Genomic DNA, 27,474 nt, shown 5'->3' on the forward strand with positions numbered 1-27,474 from the left:
GCAACGGGAGAGGCCACAACAGTGAGAGGCCCGCGTACCGCAAAAAAAAATAAATAAATAAAATAAAAATAAATCTACCTTCCTGCCATTAGTAATTCTGCTTCTATTCATGTTTAGATTTACCCCAGAGCAGTCACTTTCATTTCTATCTCATTTTTTCACTTAAGTATAAACTTTAATATGGTGATGCTGGAATGTGTCCCCACATTGGTCTAGGGCTCAAGAATCGGCACTTTTTTTAAGCTCCCCAATTTACTTTAATGTGCAACCAGGCTTGAGAACTACTGGGCTAGAACATTTTAAAAAGACTTCTCCTCTGTCTGGGCTCCAGGGGACAATCTTGCCCATTAACACGATTCTGACAACAATGAGACCATGCTGACACTACACGGGGACTGATGAGAGGCCTGAACTCAGGAGAGTAAAGGGTAAAATTAAAGGGCTGATAATTAGAAACATGAACACTATTGAGGTCATTTACAATAAATTTGCTTTAAAATACTCTTGAACTTTAGAAGCTTTGTGACCACCTGTTTCCTTCTCCTACATGAGCAATTTTCCCAATCTTACACCCAATCCAGGGCTTGTAAACCTCTTCATTCTGAGAAACTCCCCATTCAGTTATCATTTCTTTGGATAGGATTTCCTTTATAATAGATTCACCCTTTATAACAAATCCCTCTCAAAAGAATGATTTGGCCAGAAGTTATTACTTTTTCTAAACAGGTCACTCTAGCCTTTATGAGCACACATCAGTACTCAAGTCATCCTTATCACTTCTGGAATGACAATTTCAGCAGCCAGGATCTCAGTGGTGAGTTCTGGGGTGGAAACTAACCTGAAACATGGTTAGTTCAAGGACCTCAGGATAATAAATATAATGTAATATATAAATTATATAATACATAAATTATACAATATATAAATATTATATAATACATAAATTATATAATATTTAAATATTACATATTAAATAGCCAGCTGCATACCCATCTGGTTAAGAAACAGTAGTGAACTCTAGAACAATGATCTTTTGTAAACAAACCTGTTTAATGGCCTTAAAAATAACATATCATTACAAAGAAATTAGAGAAAAATTATACCAATTTTTAAAATGGATATGAACAAATAATTTTGAATTAAGAAAAAAATAACAAAAATATGAAAAGAATTCAACCTCCATGAGAAACAAAAGCACATTAAACAATAAGAAAATATATTTTTTTCTCTACAAATTGTTAAATAATTTTTTTAAGTATTAGACTCTCTGGTGCTTCTGAGGATGTCATGAATAAAAATCTCAGAGTAATGTTGCAGAAATTTCAATTTGTACACTCATTTAAGGGTAATTTGTTAATACCCTTAAATATAAAACTATTCCACTCAACAATTCTACAACCAGAAGTTTGCCCTTAAGAAATAATCAGAAAACTTGAGCACAAATTGACCAAAGCAAGTATTAAAGAATCAATATCATACAGATCATGTTCTTTTACTACCATGAACAAAGTTAGATCTATCAATAAAAAGCCAACTTCAAACAAAAAGAGATGCATTTCTGAAGTAAGTCAGACAGAACAGAAACAGACTCACAGACTAAGAAAACAAACTTATGGTTACCAAAGGTGGAAAGGTGGGGGGGAGATAAATTAGGAGTTTGGGATTAACATATATACACTACTATACACTATACTACTATACAGGGTGTACTATACACTACTATATATTAAATAGATAATCAACAAGGACCTAATATATAGCACAGAGAACTCTACTCCATATTCTGTAATAGCCTAAATGGGAAAAGAATTTGAAAAAGAAGAGATAAATAAATGTATAACTGAATCACTTTGCTGTACACCTGAAACTAACACAGCATTGTAAATCAACTATACTCCAATGTAAAATAAAAATTTTTTAAAAAGAAAGAAATACACTTCTAAACAATTTGTGAACCAAAGAAGAAATCATAATGGAATTGTTAAAATATTTACAACTGAACAATTATGAAAGATCTATATTTTAACACTTCTGAGGTAAACCTAAAGCAGTACACAGAGTAATTTTATAGCCTTAAAAATATAGTAAAAACAAAAAACTGAACATGATGAACTAAACGTTCAGTCAAAAAGTTTTAAAACAGAATAAGAATAAACAACAAAAGTGGGAGGAAGAAAATAGTAAGACTAAGAGCTAAAATTAATGAAATAGAGAAAAAGAAGCAATGAAAAGGATCAATTTAAAATGGTTCTTTGAAAAGATTTACAAAATGGAAAAATCTCTAGTAAGATTTGTCAAGGAAATAAAAAAGACAAAAATATTGTGTAAAAGAAGATCATAACTACAGGCACAGTAAAAATTTAAATAATTACAAGAAAATGCAAGATATAAATTCATACAAATAAATTTGAAAACTTGGACAAAATATAAAACTTTCTAAAAATTATAATCTAGCAAAACTGACAAGAAAATTAGAAAATTTGGATTTACATGTAAATTAAAGAAATTTAAAACTCTATACATACATATGGTTTTACAGGCAAGTTACATCAAATCCATGACCAATAATTTCCATATTATACATACCGTACCTGAGTACTGAGAATAATAAAAAACAGGAAGCTAGTCAATGTATTTTTCAAGCCCAGGAGAAACACAATGACAAAAATAAACAAGGATAGATGACAAACAAAAATTATAGACCAATATTATTTATAAAAAGCAATGACAAGACTTCCCCGGTGGCTCAGTGGTTAAGAATCCGCCTGCCAATGTAGGGGACACGGGTTCGAGCCCTGGTCCAGGAAGATTCCACATGCCGCAGAGCAACTAAGCCCGTGTGCCACAACTACTGAGCCCACTCACCATAACTACTGAAGCCCGCGTGCCTAGAGCTTGTGCTCCGCAACAAGAGAAGCCACCGCAATGAGGAGCCCACACACCACAACGAAGAGTAGCCCCCACTCGCCGCAACTAGAGAAAGCCCGCGCGCAGCAACAAAGACCCAACGCAGCCAAAAATAAAATAAATAAATTTATTTAAAAAAGCAATGACGGCCCCTAAAAATATTATCAATCTAGTGTTGAATATTGAAACTAATACACCCAGAAGTATGAGGAAGGCTTAATATTTGAACAACATTCCACCTAAATATATTAACTATAAAATTCTGTCACTAAACGCAGAAAAGTAGTTTGGTCAAGTTTAGTATGTATTTATAATTAATCTCTTAGCTATAAAATCCCTTAGCAAATTAGGAAGTAAAGGGAATTTCCTTAACCTGACAAAGGAAATGTTATTTTGCTTTTAAAGCGAGATGTTAAAAGCATTCCCTTAAAAACTTGAAAACAAAAGACTTCCAATATTATCCTTTCTATTCTACATTACATAACGGTCTTAACCAGTGCGGTAAAATAATAAAAACATTAGAACTAGAAAGGAAAAAACACAACTATCATTAATCATAGATGGCTGATTCCATTTTGCAGGGAGGAAATGTACAAAAGGAGCCTAGAATATCTTATCCCAGAAAACTAGGAAGTTACCAAACACTACAGAGTCCACGGTAAAAGACTCAGTAGCCAACCTGAAAAGATTTTCACTGGTTAAAGATGGTACAATTCTCAAATCAATTAGAAAATGAATCCAATAGATTGCAAGACAACAAATATGTTTAAATTCATGGGTTCTCAAAAGAATCCTCCTAAGTTCCTTTTGAGTATTTGTCCTGGTTTGCCTGGGATTTGCCTGGAACTATCCAGGTTTTAGCACAAACAGCCTCACGTCCTGGGAAACCCCTCCATCTCAACCAAACAGAGATGATTGGTCACCCTACAGGGGAATCAACTCATTACCCTGAAGACTGATAAATGAAAAGAATCATACACTTGACCTCAGAGAGTAATGGAAAAATTGACAAGGAAAAAACTTTATAGAAATATTATAAAGATATACAGAAATATAAAAATATAAAAATAATAAAGATATATAGAAATATTATAAAGTCAATAAGTAGAAATTATATAATTAGAATATCATTTTGCAAACCAAGTCCCAGCCAAACAATAGATCTAGTCATTACTTATCAAAGTCACTAACAACACATGTGAGTGCACACACACACACACACACACACACACACACACACAACCTGACATTAGGTGTCTGCCAGCAAAGTACACAACACTATGATGTCTGGGATTTGCTTTAAATTAATCAGAATTGGGGGAGGTATGTAAACATGTGGGGTGATGGGGGTGCAGATTAGTAAACTGGCCATGAGTTGATAATTGTGGAAGCTGGGTAATGGGTATATGTTGTTTTATCATACTATTCTCACTTCTTTTGTAGATGTTTGAATTCTCCATAATAAAATACTTCAAAAGAACCTGGTTAACATAGAAATAAATCATCAGAAATGCATAGACTTATATTTACAATGTCCACTAAATCGTATTTAAAATAGGCAAAACAAATATAATAAAATAATGTCGGACAATGTTGTTTAAACAAACTAAGTACACTTACACAACAGAATAGTACAAAGCTGTAAAAATCACATTTTAACCTACGATTGAATGACATGATGGTATATCCATAAACACAATGTTAAACAAGAGAAGACTTCAATATGATCCCAATTCCTTTAAAGTATGCACATTTGCATTAAAAATACTGGAAGAAATACAACAAAATATTAACAGTATTTATCTCTGGGGAAGGAGATTATAATTGGATTTTATTGTCTCCCTTACACTTTATACTTTTTGGTTATATCTACATTGAACAAGTTTTCCTCATAATAAAAAATATACTACATGTTATATGTTTATTAAAGAAAAGTACCCAGCCTGGAGGAAGACAGGTGGGAGGGCAAACACAGACAGCAGGTGACATGACTAAGCGTGCACATGCAGAAATCCCATTTCCAGCTCTGCAGCAGCAAGGCCACAGGACCGCCCAGCACCAGTCATGCTGCCAGGGCCTGGCAGGTGGCAAGCAGAATAAGAGCCATTTCACCAGTGGGAAGAGCCCCAAGGATGCAGCCCGGACCTCCTGCTCTCTTGTGCATAGTCGTGGCCCTCATCTGCCTTGGTAGGGAGCTCGCCAACCCTGCAGCTGGGGCTTGAAGAAGGAGATTTGGGACTCGAATTGTACTCTGCTTTTCTCCACTTCATTTCCTGGGTCAAAACTTGGGTACTGTGACAGTTTCTTGTGAGCATCGCCAACAGATAAGTCATTTTTTCCTTCTTTTCTACAGGTCCCAGCAATGTTGAGAGTGTCGATCTATCTACAGATGTAGTGTATGAAAAAGAGGAAATGGAATGCAAGTTCACCGTCAGCTTTACTTACTATATGATGTACTGGTATCGACAGGCTTCCAGTGGAGAGATGATTTACATGATTAATATTTATTCTCAAAGCAAGCAAACAAGTAAAGGACGATATTCTGTGGAGTTTTACAAACCCACCCAAACCCCAAAAAACTCACCATCTCAGCCTTGACGCTGAGTGACTCGGCCATCTATTTCTGTGCTGTCAGAGAGTTCCACAGTGAGAGTAGGGACAGGAAGCACCTTACAAAAACCCCCAGGGCTCAACATGAGACAGCCACCTGCTCCTGGAGAGAACAACCCACAGAACAGGAAGAAGGTAGACACAGGCACAGTGGGTGGTCCCTCTGGGATCTAGAGAGGAGCTAATGAATGTTCTAAAATCAATCTTCCCACATTTGATACCAAAGAAAAAGTGGTGGTTACAAGACCCCAGCCTCAAGAGCATTTTCATCTCAATCTGGTGCCTAAGTACAGCCCATCGAGGGGTTCCTCTGTCGTTTCTGCCTGCCCAACATCCATGTCCCTTTTCTGGTGACAGCACCTTGATTTTCCCTGGATAAACAAGCCTCCCCTCGTCCTACCCCACGTTTGGGTTTGGATGAGGCTGACCCCATCCTTGGACTCCCTGACCAATTAGCACAGTTCATCTCGCTGACCACAGTGACTGGTTCGAGGATGGGTACATGATCCAAGCCCACATCCCAACTTTAATATGGAACTATTGGGAGTGCTGCTGGGGATGTAAGAGGCTAGGATGTTGTTAAAAGGCAATAACAAGCCCCAAATGGAGTCATTTGCACCCCAAGACTCAATTGCAGTTTCAACCTCTCCCAGAAATGTGACCTTTAAAACAGTCAATCTGAAATTTCCTGATTAACACCAGTGAGGTTATCTATGTGATAAAATCCCTGCCGTTCCCTTTCCCAAAGAGAAAATGGCTGGCCTGAAACCATCCTTTTTTTTTTCCTTTTGCTAATACCTTCTTGCACTCCCTCCTTCTGCCTATAAAAACTTTTCATTTTGTACAACCCCTCAGAGCGCCCTTCTATCTGCTAGATGGGAAGCCAATCAGATCTTCACATTTATTCAGTTGAATTTTGTTTTTTAACAATATAAACCTAGAGCTGCCAGCAGCCACTTCCCATCACAAGGGAAGAGCATGATCCTGAAAAGAGAGAGAGAAACTGAGTTCCCAGAACAATGGACCTGCTGTGATTATAGGAGATCTACCTGGAATTTTCAGTTGAACAGCCCAGCTGCCTTAGCTTGGGTTCCACCAGAAGCAGACAAGGATTCAAGTGCAAGTGATTTAGTTAGGAAGTGATCCCAGGATGCATGGCGAGAGCCCTGGGGAGAGTGACACGGAAGGGAGTCAGCCAATAAAGGTGTGTTGTCAAGCCAGCTGACAGTGGGCACCAGGAGTTTAACCTTGCCAGGGAAACTTCTGGGAAGTTTCTGGCAAGTGCAAAACACTTGCCTCAACTTATCCCAGCTGAAGACCAAAGGAGCAAGGGTACTGATACCCCAATCCTGTGTGTCTTTGCCAGAGCACAGCTCCAGGGGATGGGGATGTTAATTCCCCAGCACTTAGGTCTGCCAAACTCAAGTGTTGTCAGGAGAAAGTAGGCAAAGTGCACTCTGAAGTCATAAACACAAGGGGATGAAAATGGGACATCAACAATGAGACACAATTAGTTGCTTTTTTTTTTTTTGTAAGCGATTTTGAGTTGGGTTTTCTATCATTTGCAATCAAAAGAGACCTAACTAAAAACACTAATAGGGCTTCCCTGGTGGCACAGTTGAGAGTCCGCCTGCCAATGCAGGGGACACGGGTTCGTGCCCCGGTCCGGGAAGATCCCACGTGCCGCGGAGCGGCTGGGCCCGTGAGCCATGGCCTCTGAGCCTGCGCGTCCGGAGCCTGTGCTCCGCAACCAGAGAGGCAGCAACAGTGAGAGGCCCACGTACCGCAAAAAAAAAAACAAAAAAACACTAATAAAGACAGTTCATTGGGTAAAATGAACTAAGCAAGCAAAATACTTTAAAATAACTTTTTAAAACTTTCGACTTGCTGCAGTTCATAAAGGATTCTGTCAGGGAGGGGACATTTTCCCCTCTACCCTTCTTGAGTCCCTGTGGCTGGACTAATAATAAATTTGACACGAGAAAGAGTAACGGGAGAAAAAGAAATATATTTAACTTTGTGCACACAGAGGTCTCATGGAAACGGGACGTAAGAAGTGGCCAAAGCAGGCAGCTTTTATACTTTTTTTTTTTTTTTTTTTCCCCGGTATGCAGGCCTCTCACTGCTGTGGCCTCTCCCGTTGCGGAGCACAGGCTCCGGACGCGCAGGCTCAGCGGCCATGGCTCACGGGCCCAGCCGCTCCGCGGCACGTGGGATCTTCCCGGACCGGGGCACGAACCTGCGTCCACTGCATCGACAGGTGGATTCTCAACCACTGCGCCACCAGGGAAGCCCATATACTTTTTGACAAAGAAACAAAAAATTCATGAGGAATTGACGGGACAAATTAACTTAGGCTTTAGGTACTCAATTAGTGAAGAATCTAAACAGAGTCCGGGCTTGGGCTAGTCAGTTAAAGAAGTAACAAGGTTTGTTTATATAGGTTTCTTGCCCGAATTCCCTAGCTCTGGCCATAAGAGTATCCTTCTACCTCTAAATGCAGGAAGGACACCTTTCACATGGGAGATTTACTTCCTGCTTTCAAGGGAACAGAGAAGGGCTGGAGTTTCCTTCTTGCATCAGCTGTTTCTCAAGCAACTTCAATTCAAAATAATCAATATGCCATTGTGGCGTATTTGGGGGCTGCCGCCCTCAGCCCCAACGATACAACTCTTCAAACTGTTTAGATACGTTAGTCAGCTCTTTCCTCCCACGTCACCTTTCCTCCTTCTGCTAAGGAGGAGGGACAAACTTAACACCTGTACCTGCATTATTACACTGGACACTTAACTGTTCTCTCCCCTTTCAGACTCTTCCTGCTCAGGGTCACCTTGCTTAGTGCTACTATATTCATCTCCCTACAGTGTCCCTCCAAAGAATCTTTTAAAAAAATGTTTATTTATTTATTTATTTGGCTGCACCGGGTCTTAGTTGCGGCACACAGGATCTTCATTGCAGCATGAGGGATCTTTAGTTGCAGCATGCGAACTCTTAGTTGCAGTATGCTTGCAGGATTTAGTTCCCCGAGCAGGGATCGAACCCGGGCCCCCTGCATTGGGAGCACGGAGTTTTACCCACTGGACCACCAGGAAGTCCCCCTCCAAAAAATCTTTCCTGCTCAGAAAGCCTATATCCCCTGTGAGACTGTGCATTCCCCAGCTCCGAAATTCTGCTCCTGCTGTTTGCTTTTTCTGCAATATGTTTCCTCCCCATTTCTACCTTTTGAAGTTCTCCATCTTTCTAAACCTATTTCACATCTCTCTTCTGGTGTTCTTCAGGACACCCCAGTACCAAGGAACAGGCCTAGATCCCATATCTTGGTTTCTAATACCAATTCCTAATAAAAGGAACCAGAGATCCTTGGAGAAATGTCTGATTCTAGGGCTGGGGCAGGGAATATGCAGGGTAAGCCTGGAGCACCTCATCATGCTAAAACACACACACACACATACACAAAACACAAAAACCAATGATGAGGCTATGTCAAAGGGACATAGGAGCCAACTGAAGAGGCTCTCTGTGACCAAAGCTGGAATACCTTGAGCAATAAAATAAATTAAGTAGTATTAAGTAGTAATACTACTAATACTACTTAATTTATTTTATTGCTAAACTAGAAAATAAATATTCATGAGTCACTGATATAAATAAATTATTGAATAAATAAATTCGAGAGAATAGACAAATCTCCCAAGCTGAAGAATTCTAAATGATTTATGTAGACACTCCACACTCCAGGAAGTAGAGCATAACTCCCCACTCCTTAAGTGTGAACTGTACATAGTGACTTCCTTCCAGAGAGGACAGTAAGAAAAGGTGAAAAAAGAATAACCTTATAGTGGAGAAACCTGACAAACACTACCTCAGCCAGGTAATCATGTTCAACATCAACAGAAATAAGTCATGATGATAGCAGGTCCCTATGATATGAAGTGTTAAGAAATGTCACTTTACCTCTGTTATCTTCCTCCCCTAAACCCTAAACCCTAGTCTAATCATGAGGAAATCATCAAAGAAATCCTCATGGAGAGACATTCTACAAAATACCTGACTAATATTCCTCAAAACTGTCCAGGTCCTCAAAAATAAGAAAAGTTGAGAAATTTTCTCAGTCAAGAGGAACCTGAGAAGACAAGATGTCTAAATGCAGTGTGGCAGCCTAGGTAGGATTTTGCAAACAGAAAAAGGACATTAGGTAAAATCTAAATAAATCTAATAAAGTATGGACTTTAGTTAACAAGAATGTCAGTATTGGTTTATTAATTGTGGCACGATTACCGTTGGAAGATGTTAATAAGAAGGGAAACTAGGTGTGGTGTGTATGGAAACTGCGTACTATCTACACAACTTTTCTGTAAATCCAAACTATTCTAAAATTTAAAGTTTATTTTAAAAACCTATAAAACTGCAGGTTTCATTTGACCTAATTTTTGTGGAGGGAGGATTATAATTATATGTATAGCTGCTTCATTATATATACATTAAAAAGTCTTGAACTGGGCTGTCCAATACTTATCCACTACTTACATGTGGCTATTGAACACTTAGATTGTGGCTAGTTCAAACTGAGATGTACTGTAAGGGTGAAATATATACCAGGCTTCAAAGATTTAGTATGAAAAAATCAGTAATATTTTTTACATTGACTCCCTGTTGAAATGACATTTGGGGTTTATTGGATTAAATAAAATATATTATTAAAAGTAATTTTATGGGCATCATCAGAAAATCTACATACAACAATAAATGCTGGAGAGTATGTGGAGAAAAGGAAACCCTCTTGCACTGTTGGTATGAATGTAAATTGATACAGCCACTATGGAGAACAGTATGGAGGTTCCTTAAAAAACTACAAATAGAATTACCATATGATCCAGCAATCCCACTACTGGGCACATACCCAGAGAAAACCATAATTCAAAAAGACAAATGCACCCAATGTTCATTGCAGCACTATTTACAATAGCCAGGTTATGGCAACAACCTAAATGCCTATCGACAGATGAATGGATAAAGAAGATGTGGTACATATATACAATGGAATGTTACTCAGCCATAAAAAGGAATGAAATTGGGTCATTTGTAGAGATGCGGATGGACCTAGAGACTGTCATACAGAGTGAAGTAAGCCAGAAAGAGAAAAACAAATATCGTATATTAACACATATATGTGGAATCTAGAAAAATGGTTCAGATGAACCGGTTTGCAAGGCAGAAATAGAGACACAGATGTAGAGAACAAGCGTATGGACACCAAGGGGAGAAAGTGGTGGGGGAGGGGTGGTGGTGGGATGAACTGGGAGATTGGGATTGACATGTATACAATAATATGTATAAAATAGATAACTAATAAGAACCTGCTGTGTAAAAACAAACAAATAAATAAAATTTTTTAAAAAACAAAAATTAAATTAATTTTATTTATTTCTTTATACTCTCTTTTAACGTGGCTAGTAAAACATTTTAAATTATGTGTGTGGCTCACATTGTATTTCTATTGATAGCAGAGGCAATTTCTATTTTAGCTTTCCTTTTTTCTAAATTTTCTTCCATAAATATGTGTTACTTGTATAATAAAAAAATAGTAATAAAATATAAAGATACAAAGAACTACTACTGTGAAATGTCACACTAAATGATGGAAGCACCAAGCAGGAAGGTCAAGCCATAAAGTCCTTCCATTAATTAATTATTCATTCATTCATTTGAATATACATATATTGAGTATCCTATGTGCAAAGCATTGGGACAGTTGCTAGGAATAGAAGCACATAAAAGATGAGCTGTAATTATTTCCTTCAAGGAGTTCACAGTCTACTTGGGAAGCTAGGCTCATAAATAAAATATAAGAACACAATGTGGTCAGTGACACCATGACGATTTCTATAGAGTCAACTCTCTTCTCCTTCCTGCTTTAAATGCTGCTGTTTTTCTGGCTCCAACCTTAGTCTACTTCTCTGCCCACCCCAGGACTGCAACTAATACTTATATGCTCATGACTAGTATGCCTCTGACCTTGATGTGGCCATAGATGCAAGCTGAAAGAGATGAGACACTTAAGATCCATGGGAATCTGAGCCCCTTGCTCATGCCATTTACATGTACCTTCAAGAAATGCTCAAGCCTGATATTATATATACCACTCCCATGCATGCCCAACTGTATGGTTTTGTGGGTCAAGCGACACCCACTTCATATTAGACATTTCAGATCACATGGTAACTTGGTAGTCCATGATCAAATATTTAGGCTCTAAGACCGAGTAAAAATCCAAGAACTGTTTCTCAAAAGGAGCATATTTATCTGCAGAGTATGGTATGGCTTTGCTCCCAGATCCAAAAAGTCTGCTCTGTAATTCATCTAAGAGGTCTGCCCAAGGCTCAGGAGACACGTTAAGCACCAATGAATTGTCTGGGTCATACGACCAGAGTAGCAGAGAAGCCCGAATAGCAGCCTAGACCTGTTGCAGAGCCCTCACTTTTTCTGGGTCCTATCAAATTTGGAAGTCTTTCAGATTGCCCAATAAATAGGTCTATGCTATAACAACACACCCAAATAAGGTATATGTTGCCTCCAAAATCCAGTGAGGCAGACTAAGTATTGTGACTCTTTCTTAATGGTAGGAGGACCAGATATAGCAACTTGACTTTAACCTTAGAAGAAATATCATAACTTGTCCCAGACCATGGAAATCCAAGAAAGTTCATTGTAGAAGAAAATCCCTAAATTTTTCTGGGACTTATTTCCCACCCTCTGGCATATATGTGTCTTACCCAGGTGTCTAAGGTAGTTGTTACTTCATGCTCCCCTGGTCCATCAAGGCAATGGACCCATGTGGTGTCTTGTGGAATGGGGAAGCAGTCAATTCTTTGTGGAATAGAGTTGGACTGGGTTGGAGAGTTGATATACCCCTGAGGTGAAACACTGAAAATATATTTCTGGCCCTTCCAGATTTAAAAACTAATAATAATAAATAAAATAAAGTTGCTTCAGGCAGTCTCTGCTAACAGGTATATAGAGAGAAAAAAATGATTTTCCATATCAATATGGAAATTCCAAATCAAATGTCAAGGGATTTGTTGATTTACTCCAGCAAAGAAACTACATTTGGAACAGCAGCTGCGTTTGTATTCACCATCTGATTAAGTTTACAATAACCCTTTGTCATTCTTCAACAGCCATCTGTCTTCTGCTCAGGCCAATTAGATGTGTTGAATGGAGATGTGTTGGAAATCATCAACCTTGCATCTTTTAAGTCCTTTATGGAGGTACTAAACTTTATAGTTTCTCCAGGAATGCAGGATTATTTTGGATTTACTATTTTGGAATTGAGAGGCAGTTCTAGTATCTTCCAGTTGTCCTCACTCATCAGATAACCAGTATAGTGATTCTACCTTTTGTTGAGTGTGTCTCTTTCAATCAAGCATTCTAGAACTTGGGAAATAACCATAGGATGAGTTCAGAGCCCAACTGCATATACTGTGAGATGGACCTGAACCAAAATACCAGTAACCATTCAGCTTCAATAAACCCCTACTCTGATAAACAGACAAGAGTGGCTTATTGTGTTTCCAAGATTTAGTATCATTTCACAGCCAGTGTCCAGAAATATCCCAAAAGTCTGGTTATTTCCTTTCACCAGTGTACTATAGTCTTGGCAAAGAGTTGCAAGTCTTTGGAGGGAAGGAAAGAGAAAAAATTTACAGTATAAACTTCTGGCCATGTAAATATAAATTAGAAAAACCTTGTAATTCTTTCGACATGTATAACATCTCATTATTTTGTACCTGTGCCCATGAGATCCTTAAGTCTGGTTACAGATATAGAAGCAATGAAAGTGCTGGAGGTGGGTCTTGAGAAGTCTCAGCATTTCCCCACAGGATAGGTGGGTCATCACAGCTTCTCCAAGCAAAGGGAAACTAAACTCCTCACACAGGGGAAGAAAGTCTGTTTCCACTAGCAAAGGAGACTGAGGGCCTCCTAAGGCCTCAGTTTTATCAGAATCGCCCACATGTTGCCATCTCAATTTTCAGGGTCCTAACTTTATGTCAATCCATGCCCTAATTTTAACAATAAGAGAGTTTGAGTTAACTTGTTATTGTAATCCCCCTACTCATGGGATTAGTCTTTGGTTGGGTTTTCAGAAATATCAGACCCTGCAGCTATGAGAAATAAGTATCTCTTTCAGGGTAGTCACAGAAAATTTCTAGTTCTTTGCCTGGACCTTGGGTTGAAAATGTATTACCCCAAGTTCATTATTTTCTTTCCCTAATTTCTTTATGGCACTTAGAAGCAACCCACAGTCCTTATACTCTTTATTTCCACTAAATTATTCAGTGACAACAGCTACCTGGTAACCCAGCACTTTCTTCTATAGGCACCTGATGTTAGGGACTACTAGTGTCCCATTTACCAGTGGCAATGGGGCAATTACACCTAGCAAAATCAGAGAATCAATACCAACTCCCATCTTGAACGTTCTGTTCCACTGAATCAGTTTCAGACCAATAATTGTACCACTTAGAGTCAGCCAGGTTAGCAGAACCCCTGTGAATGATATAGAATAAAGGAATAAGGATTCATTATAGGAATTAGACCTTACAAATACAGGAGGAGCTGGAGAAATGAAGCTCTGGAAAAGGGAGTCAGGGGATCAGAAAAGGGGTCATTAACCTGCCTGCCTGAAGCAGTGGCACAGAAGGACGAGTTGGGGCTTGAAGGAAAATCTAAGAACCTAAGCACTTTCAGCCATCAAAATGGGATTGTGAAGAGGGACTCATTGAGAGGTGTTTGGAAAGCTGTTACCTCTTCGGTGGATATGCAGCCAGGCATCTGATGATGGGCCTGGGGTCACTGTTGGTTGGCAGAACCAAAAGTCAGAAAGATTAGCTGGCATAGAATGGAGGAGAAAAAGGACAATGTGGGACCTGCCTGGAATCCCTGCATCTATCATTGTACCTGATCACAGTGACCTTCTAAGAGTGTAATAGAGCAGAACAAATCTGACTCCATATTGTATCTGCTTATTTTACTTTAACCTTTGTATTCTATTACTTTTGCTACAAGTCAAGAATATTACCTATAGCCTGAAATATATAGTATAACCCATTCTCAAGGTGCTGACTTTTAAAGGTATGACACTTTTCCATTCATACAGAGATAAAAAGTTGCAGAACACCAAATAACGTTTGTCTTGTTGGAGGTTTATGGGAACATTGTGACAGGACCTCCCTGGACAGCTCAAGAACAAAGGACTCTGGCACCAAGAAGCTTGCAACAACTAACCACACCACCAACGCCACCCCTTTAAGTGTAAGAGAAACCTGAATTCTAACTTGGGGAATATGGTTCTTTGGGACACTAGTCCATCATCTTCCCAAACTGCTGGCTTTCTGAATAAAGTCTCTATTCCTTGCCCCAGGAACACATCTCTCGATTTATTGGCTTGTCACATGGGGAGTAGTATGAGCTTGGACTCCGTAATGAGAGGACTTATTACTGCCTCTCTTCCGCCTTCCAAATCTTATGCAATTTCATCTTTGGGCCATCTCTAATGCAGAGTTTCACATGGAAGAGGATTCTGAGAACAATAGTCGTCTGCTGAACCAAGTTGACCAGCACAGTCCAGCACTCAATAAAGTGCTTGTCCTTATCTCAGCTATCAGAAGATAGTCAATATGGGCAGAAAGAAATGTAGAGAAGCCCCTGAGGGCTCACTGGTGACCTTGTGACTGTGGATGAGCTGTGATTTGGGAGATTCCTGAAGATGGCAGTCTGGGCACACAGAGAACTTTCCTCTCAAAGGCTCAAATGTCAGCCTGGATCTTCTGGGAGTCCTTTTGGAGACAGTGAAACTAAAGAAACACTATAGGATATGATGAAGGCTCATTTTCTGTATCCAAACGACCCGGTCTTCCCAGATGGGGGCAAACACCAAAGGAGAGCGAACACAATCCCAGAGCCCTATAAATTCTAAAAGACAGAGAACTTTATTATGAACTATTTACACAGACAGTGCTTGCCTTTCAGCAATTCAGGCAGGATCTTTGCAAACGAGAGAGAGAGAGAGAGAGAGAGAGAGAGAGAGAGAGAGAGAGGGAGAGATGGAGTAGAAAATTCATAACGCAGCTCAACGAAGATGCTTTCCTCTTCTTGCACATCATGGTTCCCCAGCTCATAGTCCCAGCTGCCCACCTCTGTACAACAGTCACACAGCAATCCCTTCAACACCTGCCTCCTGCATCTGCATTCTGTGATCTGGGCTCCACTTCATTCCCTGCCATGGACCCTGGCCACAGTGGTAGAGCCAGAGAACAGAGGGAAAAAAGTATCTGCAAAAGGAAACTCAGTTTCCAACACCACAGCCATGTTCCTCAACTGGAGTCAGATACAACTCCTCTAAAGGACAAATAATTTTCACAGACCCCAGTGTTAACTATGTTACTTTAACATAACGTTACTTAAACATGTAGAAACATAAACTGGTGTTTAAAGGCCGCGTGCTTATCATTGCTTTTATACCAACTATAAAACAATGCAAGTTAAACATGCACAAAACATCAAAACCAATAAAACTTTAATGATTTTAATTTAATATAATATATGATGTTTTGCTGAAACTAAATCATCAATTTTGAGTTGAATAGATAAATATATATATATGTGGAGTTGGGTTTTACTTATCAATTTGATTCTTCTGATTTTCATCATTGTTATTTTTCCTTTCACATTGAATTGTTAATCCATTAGCTTGATGGGCCGATAAATTTAATATGCACAAGAGTACAATATTAAAAGGAATGTTTTCAACTTTTAATGAAACTTTATTATGTAATGACTAGTATACCTATTACTAAGCAACAGTAGCTAAATGGTTTATACAAAAGATGAACTCTACACAGTATAGCCATGTGAATGATGAATAAGGTACAAATCATACATTGTTTTACATGCTTATAGCATCCAACTTGTGATAATTCCATTTTTCCATAATTGTTTTCTTTTTTTTTTTTTTTTTTTTTTTTTTTTTGTACACGGGCCTCTCACTGGTGCGGCCTCTCCCGTTGCGGAGCACAGGCTCCGAATGCGCAGGCTCAGCAGCCATGGCTCACGGGCCCAGCCGCTCAGCGGCATGTGGGACCTTCCCGGACCGGGGCACGAACTCGCATCCTCTGCATCGGCAGGCGGACTCTCAACCACTGCGCCACCAGGGAAGCCCAATAATTGTTTTCTATTCAAATTACCTGACATCACTTGCCCTTCATTTAGTGCTAATATTACTGAAAAAGCAAAAGAGGGCATTGGAGTCTTGCGGCAGTATTTGCTTGTAAGATCAACATTAAGATAAGCCCCAACATGATTCAGTTACATTTTATAAGAAATATGTTTCTTAAAATCTTGCATATAATTCAAAGCTGATTTTCCCACAAGAAAAAAATGGGGAATTCTTTTATAGAACCAATATATCTACAAATTTGCAACATACTTCTGCTTTGATGATGCTCTTCATTTGCTTAGTATTATCTATAATATTGAGCAATTGCTCTTCTTTAAATTAATGATAAAGTGTATTAAGGAGTCGTTGGGCTTTCTTCATGGCACCAAATTACAGCTAACATCTGTCTAAAAACATGTATTTGGGCGTACATTTTTCAGCATGAGCTTTCGTACCAACTCAATGAATGCTAATGTAAAGACAGAAAACAATTTTAAATTTTTTAGTGACTGTTAAAAATGCTAGCATTAAAGAAACCACTATCTTTTCCAGCTATTTTCATAAAGCAAAAAGTAAAACACGACAGACTAACAATGAATGTCTGGTTACTTCCGTTACAAGCTAGAGTGGCGCCACCATGTGGCAGGAGTAAAAACAAGTTAATTATTTTAGTTCAGCTGAAACTACACAAATCTTAATTTATGTTTGGTGAGAACTACATTACAAATTTTGCTCATAATATATGGGTTATTAATTTTTATATCACACCACTTAAATTTCGCATAGCTTATGGGGTCCAACTGCATGTTTTAGACTATCTGTTGAAAGCACATTTTTAATTCTCATAAAAATATGAAGACCCATAAAACTTCCAAAGATACACACATTTCAAATATGATAAATACAAGTATAAATAACTTTTTAAAAGCAGTTTTGAAATAATTCCTGTTACTATTATAATTTCCATACAGGTCTTGGAACTGTCTTTTTTTTTTTTAATATCTTTATTGGGGTATAATTGCTTTACAATGGTGTGTTAGTTTCTGCTTTATAACAAAGTGAATCAGTTATACATATACATATGTTCCCAAACCTCTTCCCTCTTGCATCTCAACATCTTTATCAGAGTCTATCCCACCCATCTAGGTGGTCAAAAACCACCCAGCTGATCTCCACGTGCTATGCGGCTGCTTCCCACTATAAATCTATTTTACGATTGCTAGTGTATATATGTCAATGCCACTCTCTCACTTTGTCACAGCTTACCCTTCCCCCTCCCCATATCCTCAAGTCCATTCTCTAGTGGAACTGTCTTAAAAGTAATGATAATTTTGTCTCTGTAAAAAGAACACTATTCAAAAATGGGACAATAACTTAATAAAACGTGGAATACTGTTTTTGTCAGTACCATATAAAATTCGTAAGTTCTTTGCTTCCTACATTCTTCAGTCAGAAATGTAAATAATCTAAATTCTTGATATATTTAAGACATAATTTATTACTTTGTTAATTTATTTGTTAAAACAGCATAATGTAAGCTGATTGCTAAAATTATTTGTTACTAAATTATAACTTTTTAAATTCTGTAGGAAATTATCTCAGTATTAAGAACTCAATATCATGGCTCATGGGAATAAGGTGATTACTGTTTTCCTTCTATTCTTTTGTATTTTCAAAATTTTCTGTATAATAAGTATATATTAATTTTATGATGAAAAATGAAATTTCTAAAAGAATAAACATTCACGTTAGAAGAGAAATAACAAAATTAGCTATTTAGGGTATAACATTAATAAAAGGAAATTAATGTACTATTTTATCCTGGTAGTGAGAATAGGAGAGGCTAAGGTATCTTTCCTACCATAACAAGAAAGCCTATATTAGTAAATATTAATATTGGAAATGAACATACTCTGTGACCCAGCAATTACTGGGTCCCAGTCTTAGCATTACCCTTGTTGTAAAAGAAAGCATGTACAAGAGTGCAGCAATTTGGGGTCATAACAAGCTGTAAATAACATAATCATATAGCAAAAAGTGATATAATAAATTGTGTTAAGTCTATATTCCATACAGTTGAAAATAATGAAGTGAATCTATACATAATAACAGAAAAAGAGCTCCAAAATGCCTTACTGAGTGGGAACAGCAAGTTGCAGAACAACGTATAGAGTATGATGCCATTTACGTTAGTAAAAATACTTGTATAATATAAAACCTGAATATTGCACAGTAAGAGGACTGTACGTACAATGACAAATTCCCTATTAATAGCAACCTCTGGAAGGGAAATTACACATGAGGGAGGCGGACAGTCAGTGGAGATTCTGGGGTTAATTGCAATGCTTTAATTTTTATAACAAGAATGTATGAGTATATTACTTGAATGATTAAAATTAAATTTTAAAAGTTTTCTTCCCTGTCCCCATTTGCATTTATATACATATGCAAATAACAAAATCTACCTTTATTAGTGATTTTTAATGTGGCCAACACTTTGCTAAACATTTTACATACTTGCACATACTTTACATCTAAACTTATCATTAACCTTATGATGCCAATTTTATTAATCCCCATTAAACATGATGAAAGCAAGCCTCAAAGGGATTCGGTAAACTGTCCAAATTCACCGAGTCCATACGGGTTACAATCAGAATCTGAGCTCAGGTAGCTGGCTCAGAGCCACAATCCTAACCAAAATGCTGTTTTGCACATTCCCTTGTAGACGTGTGTATGCAAGTGTGCATGTGCACATGTACACACACACACACACACACACACACACACACACATCTCTGCTAACAAGCCTCTTCTATATCTGGCTCTCTGGAGTGCACAAGTCATTAGTATCTTCTCTCCATAACTTTCCACAGAGTTGTCCTTGCTCAAGGGATGAGTTGAGGCGATAACCTTGCAACATTAGTTGCTTTGTATTTTGTTTTCCTGGTTACACTTCTCCCTTTAAAGTTTTTCAAGGTGGCCCCTGGATCTATTTCTTCCCTGTCTCCTCCATTTGTTATCTTCCTTAGGATGAGCAAATTCTACTCAGTCTTTTCCCAATTCATTAAAATATTTTCCCTTCACTTAAAAAATTAAATAAAACACGTGTGTTCCAGGTGTCTTTGGGTAGCGGTAGGGTTTGCTGATGGCTAGAGGAAACTTGAGGTTGACTCATTAATCCTCGGTCTATATAATTGAGAAAGTGAATGTTCTTCGTGAACGCAGAGGTAGGTGATAGGCCCATCAGTGGCAAACTTAAAACATCTAAACTGGGATGAGACCCAGACTTAAAACCAAATGCCAGTGTATTTTCTCTTTTAGTCCCTGTCCAAGGCACTCTTTTCCCTGCTTATTTTGATACTTTGGAAGCCAAATTATTGATAGTAAATTTGTTTGTTGCAAATATGGGAAGTTAAACAGCTTGGAAGGGAGGTATTATATTTCCCCTAAGCTCTAACAAAACACCATGAAGACTCACCTCCCAACAAAAACACCTCTCTGGCAACTGGATTTTACATGCATTCATAGTGTTAACACCTCTCTTCTCTGGACATTGCTGGCTACTGTCCTCCTGTGGATTATTATTTCCTTAGAGATATAATACTAGTGTCAAGTTGGAACTTAAATCATTTTTCTTGTGGCAGTGGAGACATTGTGTCTCCTCCCTTCTTACATTAATTTAATCAGACAAATTTTCAGAGTCTCTCCCTATCAGCCTACAGTCTCTCTACCTTCTCAACCGTGTGAGAAGCCTTATCACACTAAGAAAAATAGTACCATATGTTGTACCCTGAGTTCCTGCAGCATGTTAGCAGTGGAGAGACACCTGGCTGTCAAAGCTACTAATAAAATCAACCCTAATAAAAGCCCCAGGTCAAGCCTTCTTTCCAATGTAAGTTATTCCTCCTGTACTGAAATTTTGTCCCCTCCCTCTGAAACAGGATAGAAAAGGAATTTCTAGTGTAAAGGCAGTAAACAAAATTATCAGGGTTATATACAAATTCATATATTTGAGTACATAAAGTGAAAAGATTTCTAAATATCCAAAAATGCTTTAATTGAAAGATCAATAATAAATTCTTAAAAATAAAGTATGCATATGAGTTGTATAAGTCAAATGTTAATACGCTTAATGTATAAAGAATTCATATAAATGGATAAGGAAAACACTAGTCTGATGGTTATATAGGCAAAAATGAGATGCAAAAATTATATATAAATTGCTGATGAATATTTGAAAAAACCAAACCACACTTAAAATTTGAAAATGCAAATGAAAACAACTATTATTCATATCAAAGAATATCAATTTTAAAAAGCAATCACAACTCAATGCTGATGAAATTAGGCACATTAAGGGCACTTATTTTTATTGCTGCTATGATTACACACTCAATCAATATAACGGTAACTTATGTGGTATTTGGTATCAAGACCTTTTAAAATCGCCATTCCTCTTGTCTGAATAATTGGTAATCTATCTTTAAAAGAGTTATCTGAGCAGACTTTCTATAAGATACTATGTCCATTTAATGTTATTCATACCCCAAATAATTGGAAATAACCTAAAAACTCAACATTAGAAGAATGTTTAAGCAAATTAAGAACCATCTACCTAATAGAATACTATGTCACCATCAAAAATTAGATTTTGAAGAGTTTTAAAAACTCTTCAAAATCTAATTGGGGAAAAACGTATCACTCTAATATAAATGAAAAACAGAAAGTTTAATATATAATATGGTTTCAACCATATAAGAAAATAAACTTAAGACTTTAAGTCTTTAAGACTAAAGACCAGAAGGAAAGATAACAAAATTATAGTTATTATCTCTGGTAGTGGGATCATGGGTGATGTCCTTCTTCTTCTTCCTTATAATTATAAATAATTCACAATTTTCCCTTCAATGAATACATACAGTAAGAAAGATCACCTAATAAAATCACCTTTTCAATACTAGGTTATATGTCTTTAAAATATTCCTAGTTTCCCTTAAAGTGACTTGTCTAACCTAAATAAATTTTTCTAGATCTCTCTAGAACACACATTCCTATACTCCAGCCCTGCAGTAAGGCGTTCCTAAAATTTACTCCCTCTATGTAAATTAGAACTGCCTTAATTTTTTTTTCTGAATTTAACTATTTCAAACTTCAGGCAAAGCTCTCTATTATTTTTGTTCAACAGTACAAACTATAAACATACTCTGTTTGGTGAACCATTTTTATTCAAAACTAAAATAATGCTTTGTTTCTAAACAAAGGACCAGGGAAAGAGGATGTCTAACACTGGGGGACAGAGCGAGCAATCTAAATTGACCAAAGAATCATTATTTGGCCGCCGTCCTCAAAAAACTCAACTGAACGCAATCATTCTGAGTGCCTCTCTATACCAAGCACTCTGCTAGGTCGTGAGGAAGAGGGGAGTTCAAAGGTGAGCAAAACTTAGAGTCATAAACATTCATCCCGGGTTCCTGGCCCCTAAAAAATGACCAGTAAAAAAGAGTTGCTTTACCAATAATTTCAGAACAAAATGGAATAACTGCAGACATTTCTGTAAGCAAACATCCACTGGAAAAAAAATCTACTGGTAGGTAAACACTGTACATGCCTTAAAAGCAGGAAAAACAAGAACAGGTCATCCTAAAAATCGTTCAAATACCTCCTGCTCTGATAGTCAAGGAATCACTGTTCTTTCCCCAGCAAGAGGGAGAGTGAGAAGACCAGACTGGCTGGCCGCAAACTTGTGTTCTAATCATGACCCACCCGAGCTAATTATGAGAACTCGGCACCTGTGGTCTCAGTTTCCCACACGTGAAATGAGGGATTAGACTAAAAGACTAAGTTTTCCAGCTCTAACATCCTCTGAGTCTGTGAGGAGCCCCCTCATGGTTGGCCCCTGGAAGCACCCAGGAACATTTGTTTTAGGGAACCCAGAGATCTCAGTGCTGAACGAGGACATAGTTCCCCCATGTTCAATTTTGGACACTCTGCAGGCATTTTGGGCCTTTAAAATAATTAGTTGGTCCCTGGGCTGTCTCTTTTAACTTTCATATTTACACTATGACAACTGGAAAGTACTCATTCGTGTTTGAGCCAAAGTGATTCCATTCTCTTCATTCATTCCAATGAGCTTATTCTCCATTGGCAAGAGAGTGGAGAGGTGGAGGCCCAGGGGGTATCTGCCTAGCCAAAGTGGTTCTCAGGTGGAAATAAATTTGAAAAGCATTGGCATGGGCACTGTGAGAAATTTGTCGTTACAGCTGAAGTCCAGCGGGCAGGGGCCAAATAAGTGACTTCTGATTGGCTCAGAAGAGCTGGCACAGCACAGAGCTGCCCATGGCTCCCAGAGGTGGCCAGTCAACTCGTTCTCCAAACACTAGACCAGACCGGAAGAGAGAATGGGGAGTGTTGGGGGGACCGGCGGGGCAAACAACAGCGGCAAAGTTCTCTCCCAAATTCTACTTCCTCAAAACTCCAGGTCCCCCCTTAAGACTGCATTTTATTAGCTACATTCTCTCTAATTGTGATGAGTGTCCCAAAAAGGAACACACATCCCCACGCAAGTTTATGATATTTTCTACTTGATTGCCAGTGGATTTTGTCACAGTTCCACACAGAATCCACCCAGACTGGTGTGAGCTCTCACCTCCCTGGATCAGCTGTGACCACACTGAGCATCTCGGCCTGACGTAAGTGCTGTCACTGAAAGGGGCGTCTTCATGTATTTGGGGGCCCTTCATCTCTCCTGTGTATTCCATCTGAGGCCTCGGGCTCCTTCTGAAATATATGCCAGGGAACAACCTGGTAAAGCCCAGCAAAGGTTTTTGAGGATTCATTCTGTAAGAACGTCTTACATGGAAGGGAATTCTCCTCCAAGGGACGATTCTGCTCTGCACTTCTGAGCTCTGTCAGCAGAGCCATCGCCAGGGCCCAGGGCAGAGTGGTCACCACCCCTCTGAGATGAGGGGGAAGATGCTTCTCTGTAGTTCCAGGAAATGGCCAGAGCGACAGCACTGTTGGTCCACTTTGACGTTTTCTCTAACATCAAAAACTGAGAGTGATTTGCATTTGCAATTTTCCAGAACTCCTCGTTTTAGGTCAAGAATGGCCTTACCTATAGGTTAATCACTTACGTGGTAGGATTTGACACACACACAAAATTTATCCACTAAAAGGATTATATTCCTACCAACCTGCTGTGATTCTGAAATCTACCCATCAGTCACCCTTTGGAGTTCAGCTATTGAAGGTGCAGGTTAAAATCCAAATTTGTTGCGTGGAGAAGATGCATATAAAACCTTTCTCAACTATTAATGCTCCAGCATTGCTGGAATGTCAGACTAAGGAGTGTGGGTTAAAATCAACATACCAATAAATGAAGACTGACGTTATATAATGTATGTTTAATTTATGAAAATGGTAACCCTCAAAGGTGGTACCAAAATATAAATAGATTCAAGATTATTTTGGATCAATAAATGCAAGACAGATCCTTGATATTCTGTCAATAGAAATTAGTTTGAGGATATGGTTTAACCTTTGAGATTGGTGTCAGGAAGGAGAAGATATCCCCTGCCGCCCAGGTCAGAAGCAGAACATTAGCACAGATTCCTCACTGGTCAGATTCAGTTTGTAACTCACTGTAAGCAGTGTGTACGTGGTAGAAAGAGCAGAAAGATCTGGTGTTGATTCAGTCTCCGCTCTCATATCTTATAAAAACAAAACCAGGGCTTCCCTGGTGGCGCAGTGGTTGAGAGTCCGCCTGCCGATGCAGGCGACGCGGGTTCGTGCCCCGGTCCGGGAAGATCCCACATGCCGCGGAGCGGCTGGGCCCGTGAGCCATGGCCGCTGAGCCTGCGCGTCCGGCGCCTGTGCTCCGCAACGGGAGAGGCCACAACAGTGAGAGGCCCGCGTACCACAAAAAAAAAAAACAAAAAACACACAACTGCAACGTGTACCGCAAAAAAAAAAAACAAAAAACACACAACTGCAAACATCACCACAAAGGAACCTGAGCACTAGTGACTAAATTCTATTTGTCAGCCAGGATGATTCCAGGGGACTTTGGAGCCTGAAATTTCCAACCTCTCACGGTGCCCTATGTTTGTAGGGATTCCTGCAACAGTGAGTACTGGCTTCAGAGAAGCCCACAAGAGACTGGCTTGGAGAAAGCGGGACCACCCTGCCCCTCGGGGAAAGTAAAGGGAAGAAGGGGCTGGGTGGGGGTCATTCTGTCATGGATTTTCCTCACTCAGGTCCAGCCTGTCAGAAGGTCAAGTGTAGCCTTGGGTCTGGGCATCTGGTTCTCCCCCCATCCTCCTCCTCGGGGGTTTGGTGGTCCCTAGGAGAGAGACTCAGTTAAGGAACTGCTGTGATACCGGCTGGTTCCAGCCTCAGGACACTCACAGTGACAGCTGGCTTCTGAGGACTAAAATCCTAACTGTTCCCCGCACCCTGTCCTGCCCAGGGTGCAGCTCCAGGCCCTGGGTCCCAGCTCCTATGGAATGTGAAGCTGACAACACCTGATGGGAGTCCTGGGGTCTTAGGAGTGGAGGCTTCAGAGCCAGGGGACACAGCTGAGGAATCGTCCACCTCCAAACAATTCCTCAGCCCTTCAACAAAGATGGAGGTGGGTAGAGGAGGACGGAGGCTTGGCCTACGCGTTCCTCTCCTGTATGTGGTCATCGCAATTGCCAGGACCTAGATCTACTTTCAAATTCTGTCTTATTAGTGCTAAAACTTTAGGAAGGTTATTTAACCACTGAGGGCCCCCTCACTCATACAACGGGAATATAATGCACACCTCCGCTGACTGTGAAAGCTGAGTGAGTGGGCTTTCATGTAGATGCTCAATGACCATTAAGTTCCCTTCCCCACTTACTGGTTTGTGAGTTTAGGGTTCAACCTATTGAATCCCAGAGAAGACATGATGGGGACAAAGGGAGGAGGTGGAAAGCTCAGGGGTTGTGGTTCCCACGACTCCACATCAGGCTTCAGGTGACACAATACCTCACAATCCCATAAAACTCAGGCAAACTTTTCTTGTCTGTGACATTTTCAGAAATGAAAAGAGGGAACCAAGTTCTGGAGACTGATTTTAGCTCCACGCTGGTTCCAAGACCAGGAGCTGACTGAGTTAGGAGAGTTGTTTTCGCAAACGGTGTGGATAACACCAAGGTGGCCCGGCCAAGAGCAGCCAGGTCCCGGGTCCCGGTACCCATGGAAATGCATATGTTACCTGGTACCTCCTCTTTCCTAGCAGGCTCTGTCTCCAGAATATAAACCCCCAACCAACAGGACTGACAAAGAAACAATGCCCGGGAGGTGTCTCCCATAGTCTTTTTTTTTTTTTTTTATTCAAACAGAAAGTCACAAAAATTATAATCATCCTCATCAGTTCACTCAGTCCCATGTAATTAATTTTTTTTTCATTTTGATCTTTTGTTAGCCCTTTTATGAATTCTTCAGTTTTCCATTAGGGTTCTGAAAATGCTTATTCATTCAGTTCAGCAGTATAGTCAGTTACCAGAAACCTGTACTTGTCAGAGTCTTTTCCATGAATTCCTTGAAGAAATTGACAAGGAAATTTAGTTATTTCTGAGATATACATTTTAAAGTAATAACTAGAATTATGACTTATAACATTATACCAGAACATACAAGATTTTTAGGAATTTCATGTAATGTCTGAAACATTTATATTAACATATTTCCATACAAATAACCAAAGAAAGATTAGTATTAGGCTTTTTTTTGAATTTTATTTTATTTATTTTTTTATACAGCAGGTTCTTATTAGTCATCAATTTTATACACATCAGTGTATACATGTCAGTCCCAATCGCCCAATTCTCCCATAGTCTTTTATTTTGTGTGATTTGCTAAGAGAAAAGCAAAGAGACAAGACCGAGAGAAAGAAAAAGTGATGAGTTAAAGTAATCAAAGCTTTGCACCTTTACTTACAACTCAATGAATTCTGTCTCCTACACCAATATTCTGAGGATTAAATGAGCAATATAATACTTTTCTGAGCTCTTTGTGATAAAATGCTTTGCCGTTAAAAGTTATATTCCTGGGGAGTTGATAGCGGAGCTGGCTTGTTCCTTGCCAGTAAACTTAAGAAGATGCCAAAGCTGTGTACATTTAAATCACACAAAACCTTCCCCACAGCTGTCTGGTCTCTTGACAGCCCCTTTTCACTGAGCTCTGCGGTCATGGAATGTAAATATCTTTATCTTAACAGCACAGGCTTTTGAAAATTTGACATAATAGGATTTCTTCCTCACAAGGCATATCAAACACCATTGCAAACTAAAGTCTATTTTATTTTTAATTAAGACTAAATCAAAGGGTCTTTTCTTTGTTTTTAGACTTTCTATTTCCACGTGACCAATAAAGCGTCCTCTCTGACCATCCCTGCCAACCAGAAGCCCTGGAAGCTGGCCCAATGACCCCCCAGAAGACACAGCTGGACATTTGGGGCTGCATCTGTCTGAAGTGCCCTTGGGGGCAAGGTGTGAGAACCATATGGACAGAAAAAGCAATAAAGAATCAACAGGTACTTAACAAGTGAAAAGACTGAAGAAGGAGGCAAAAGTTGACAGTGATGTTAGTTTGTCTCTGTTCTATGAAGCTCTAGTTCAGTGTCAGGCTAGTGTGAAAACTTAGACGTTTTTGTGGATTTATCTCTCGAACCTCAGTGCTAGCGCAGTACATCTCTTGAATGAGTAAATATGAAT

The 27,474-nt window shown here is 39.0% G+C and overlaps 2 gene segments (V, D, J or C); both read left to right on the top strand.

Annotated features, from left to right (window-relative positions):
- LOC102993450 (T-cell receptor alpha chain constant-like) overlaps positions 1 to 27,474 on the top strand; it is a 369,182-nt gene that overhangs the window by 141,662 nt on the left and 200,046 nt on the right.
- LOC112062045 (T cell receptor alpha variable 14/delta variable 4-like) lies at positions 5,040 to 5,505 on the top strand. The segment is given in 2 exon segments: positions 5,040 to 5,094; positions 5,261 to 5,505. Coding segments are annotated over 2 exon segments (300 nt in total).

This window comes from Physeter macrocephalus, chromosome 11 (genome assembly GCF_002837175.3).
Source record: "Physeter macrocephalus isolate SW-GA chromosome 11, ASM283717v5, whole genome shotgun sequence".
Classification (NCBI taxonomy): domain Eukaryota; kingdom Metazoa; phylum Chordata; class Mammalia; order Artiodactyla; family Physeteridae; genus Physeter; species Physeter macrocephalus.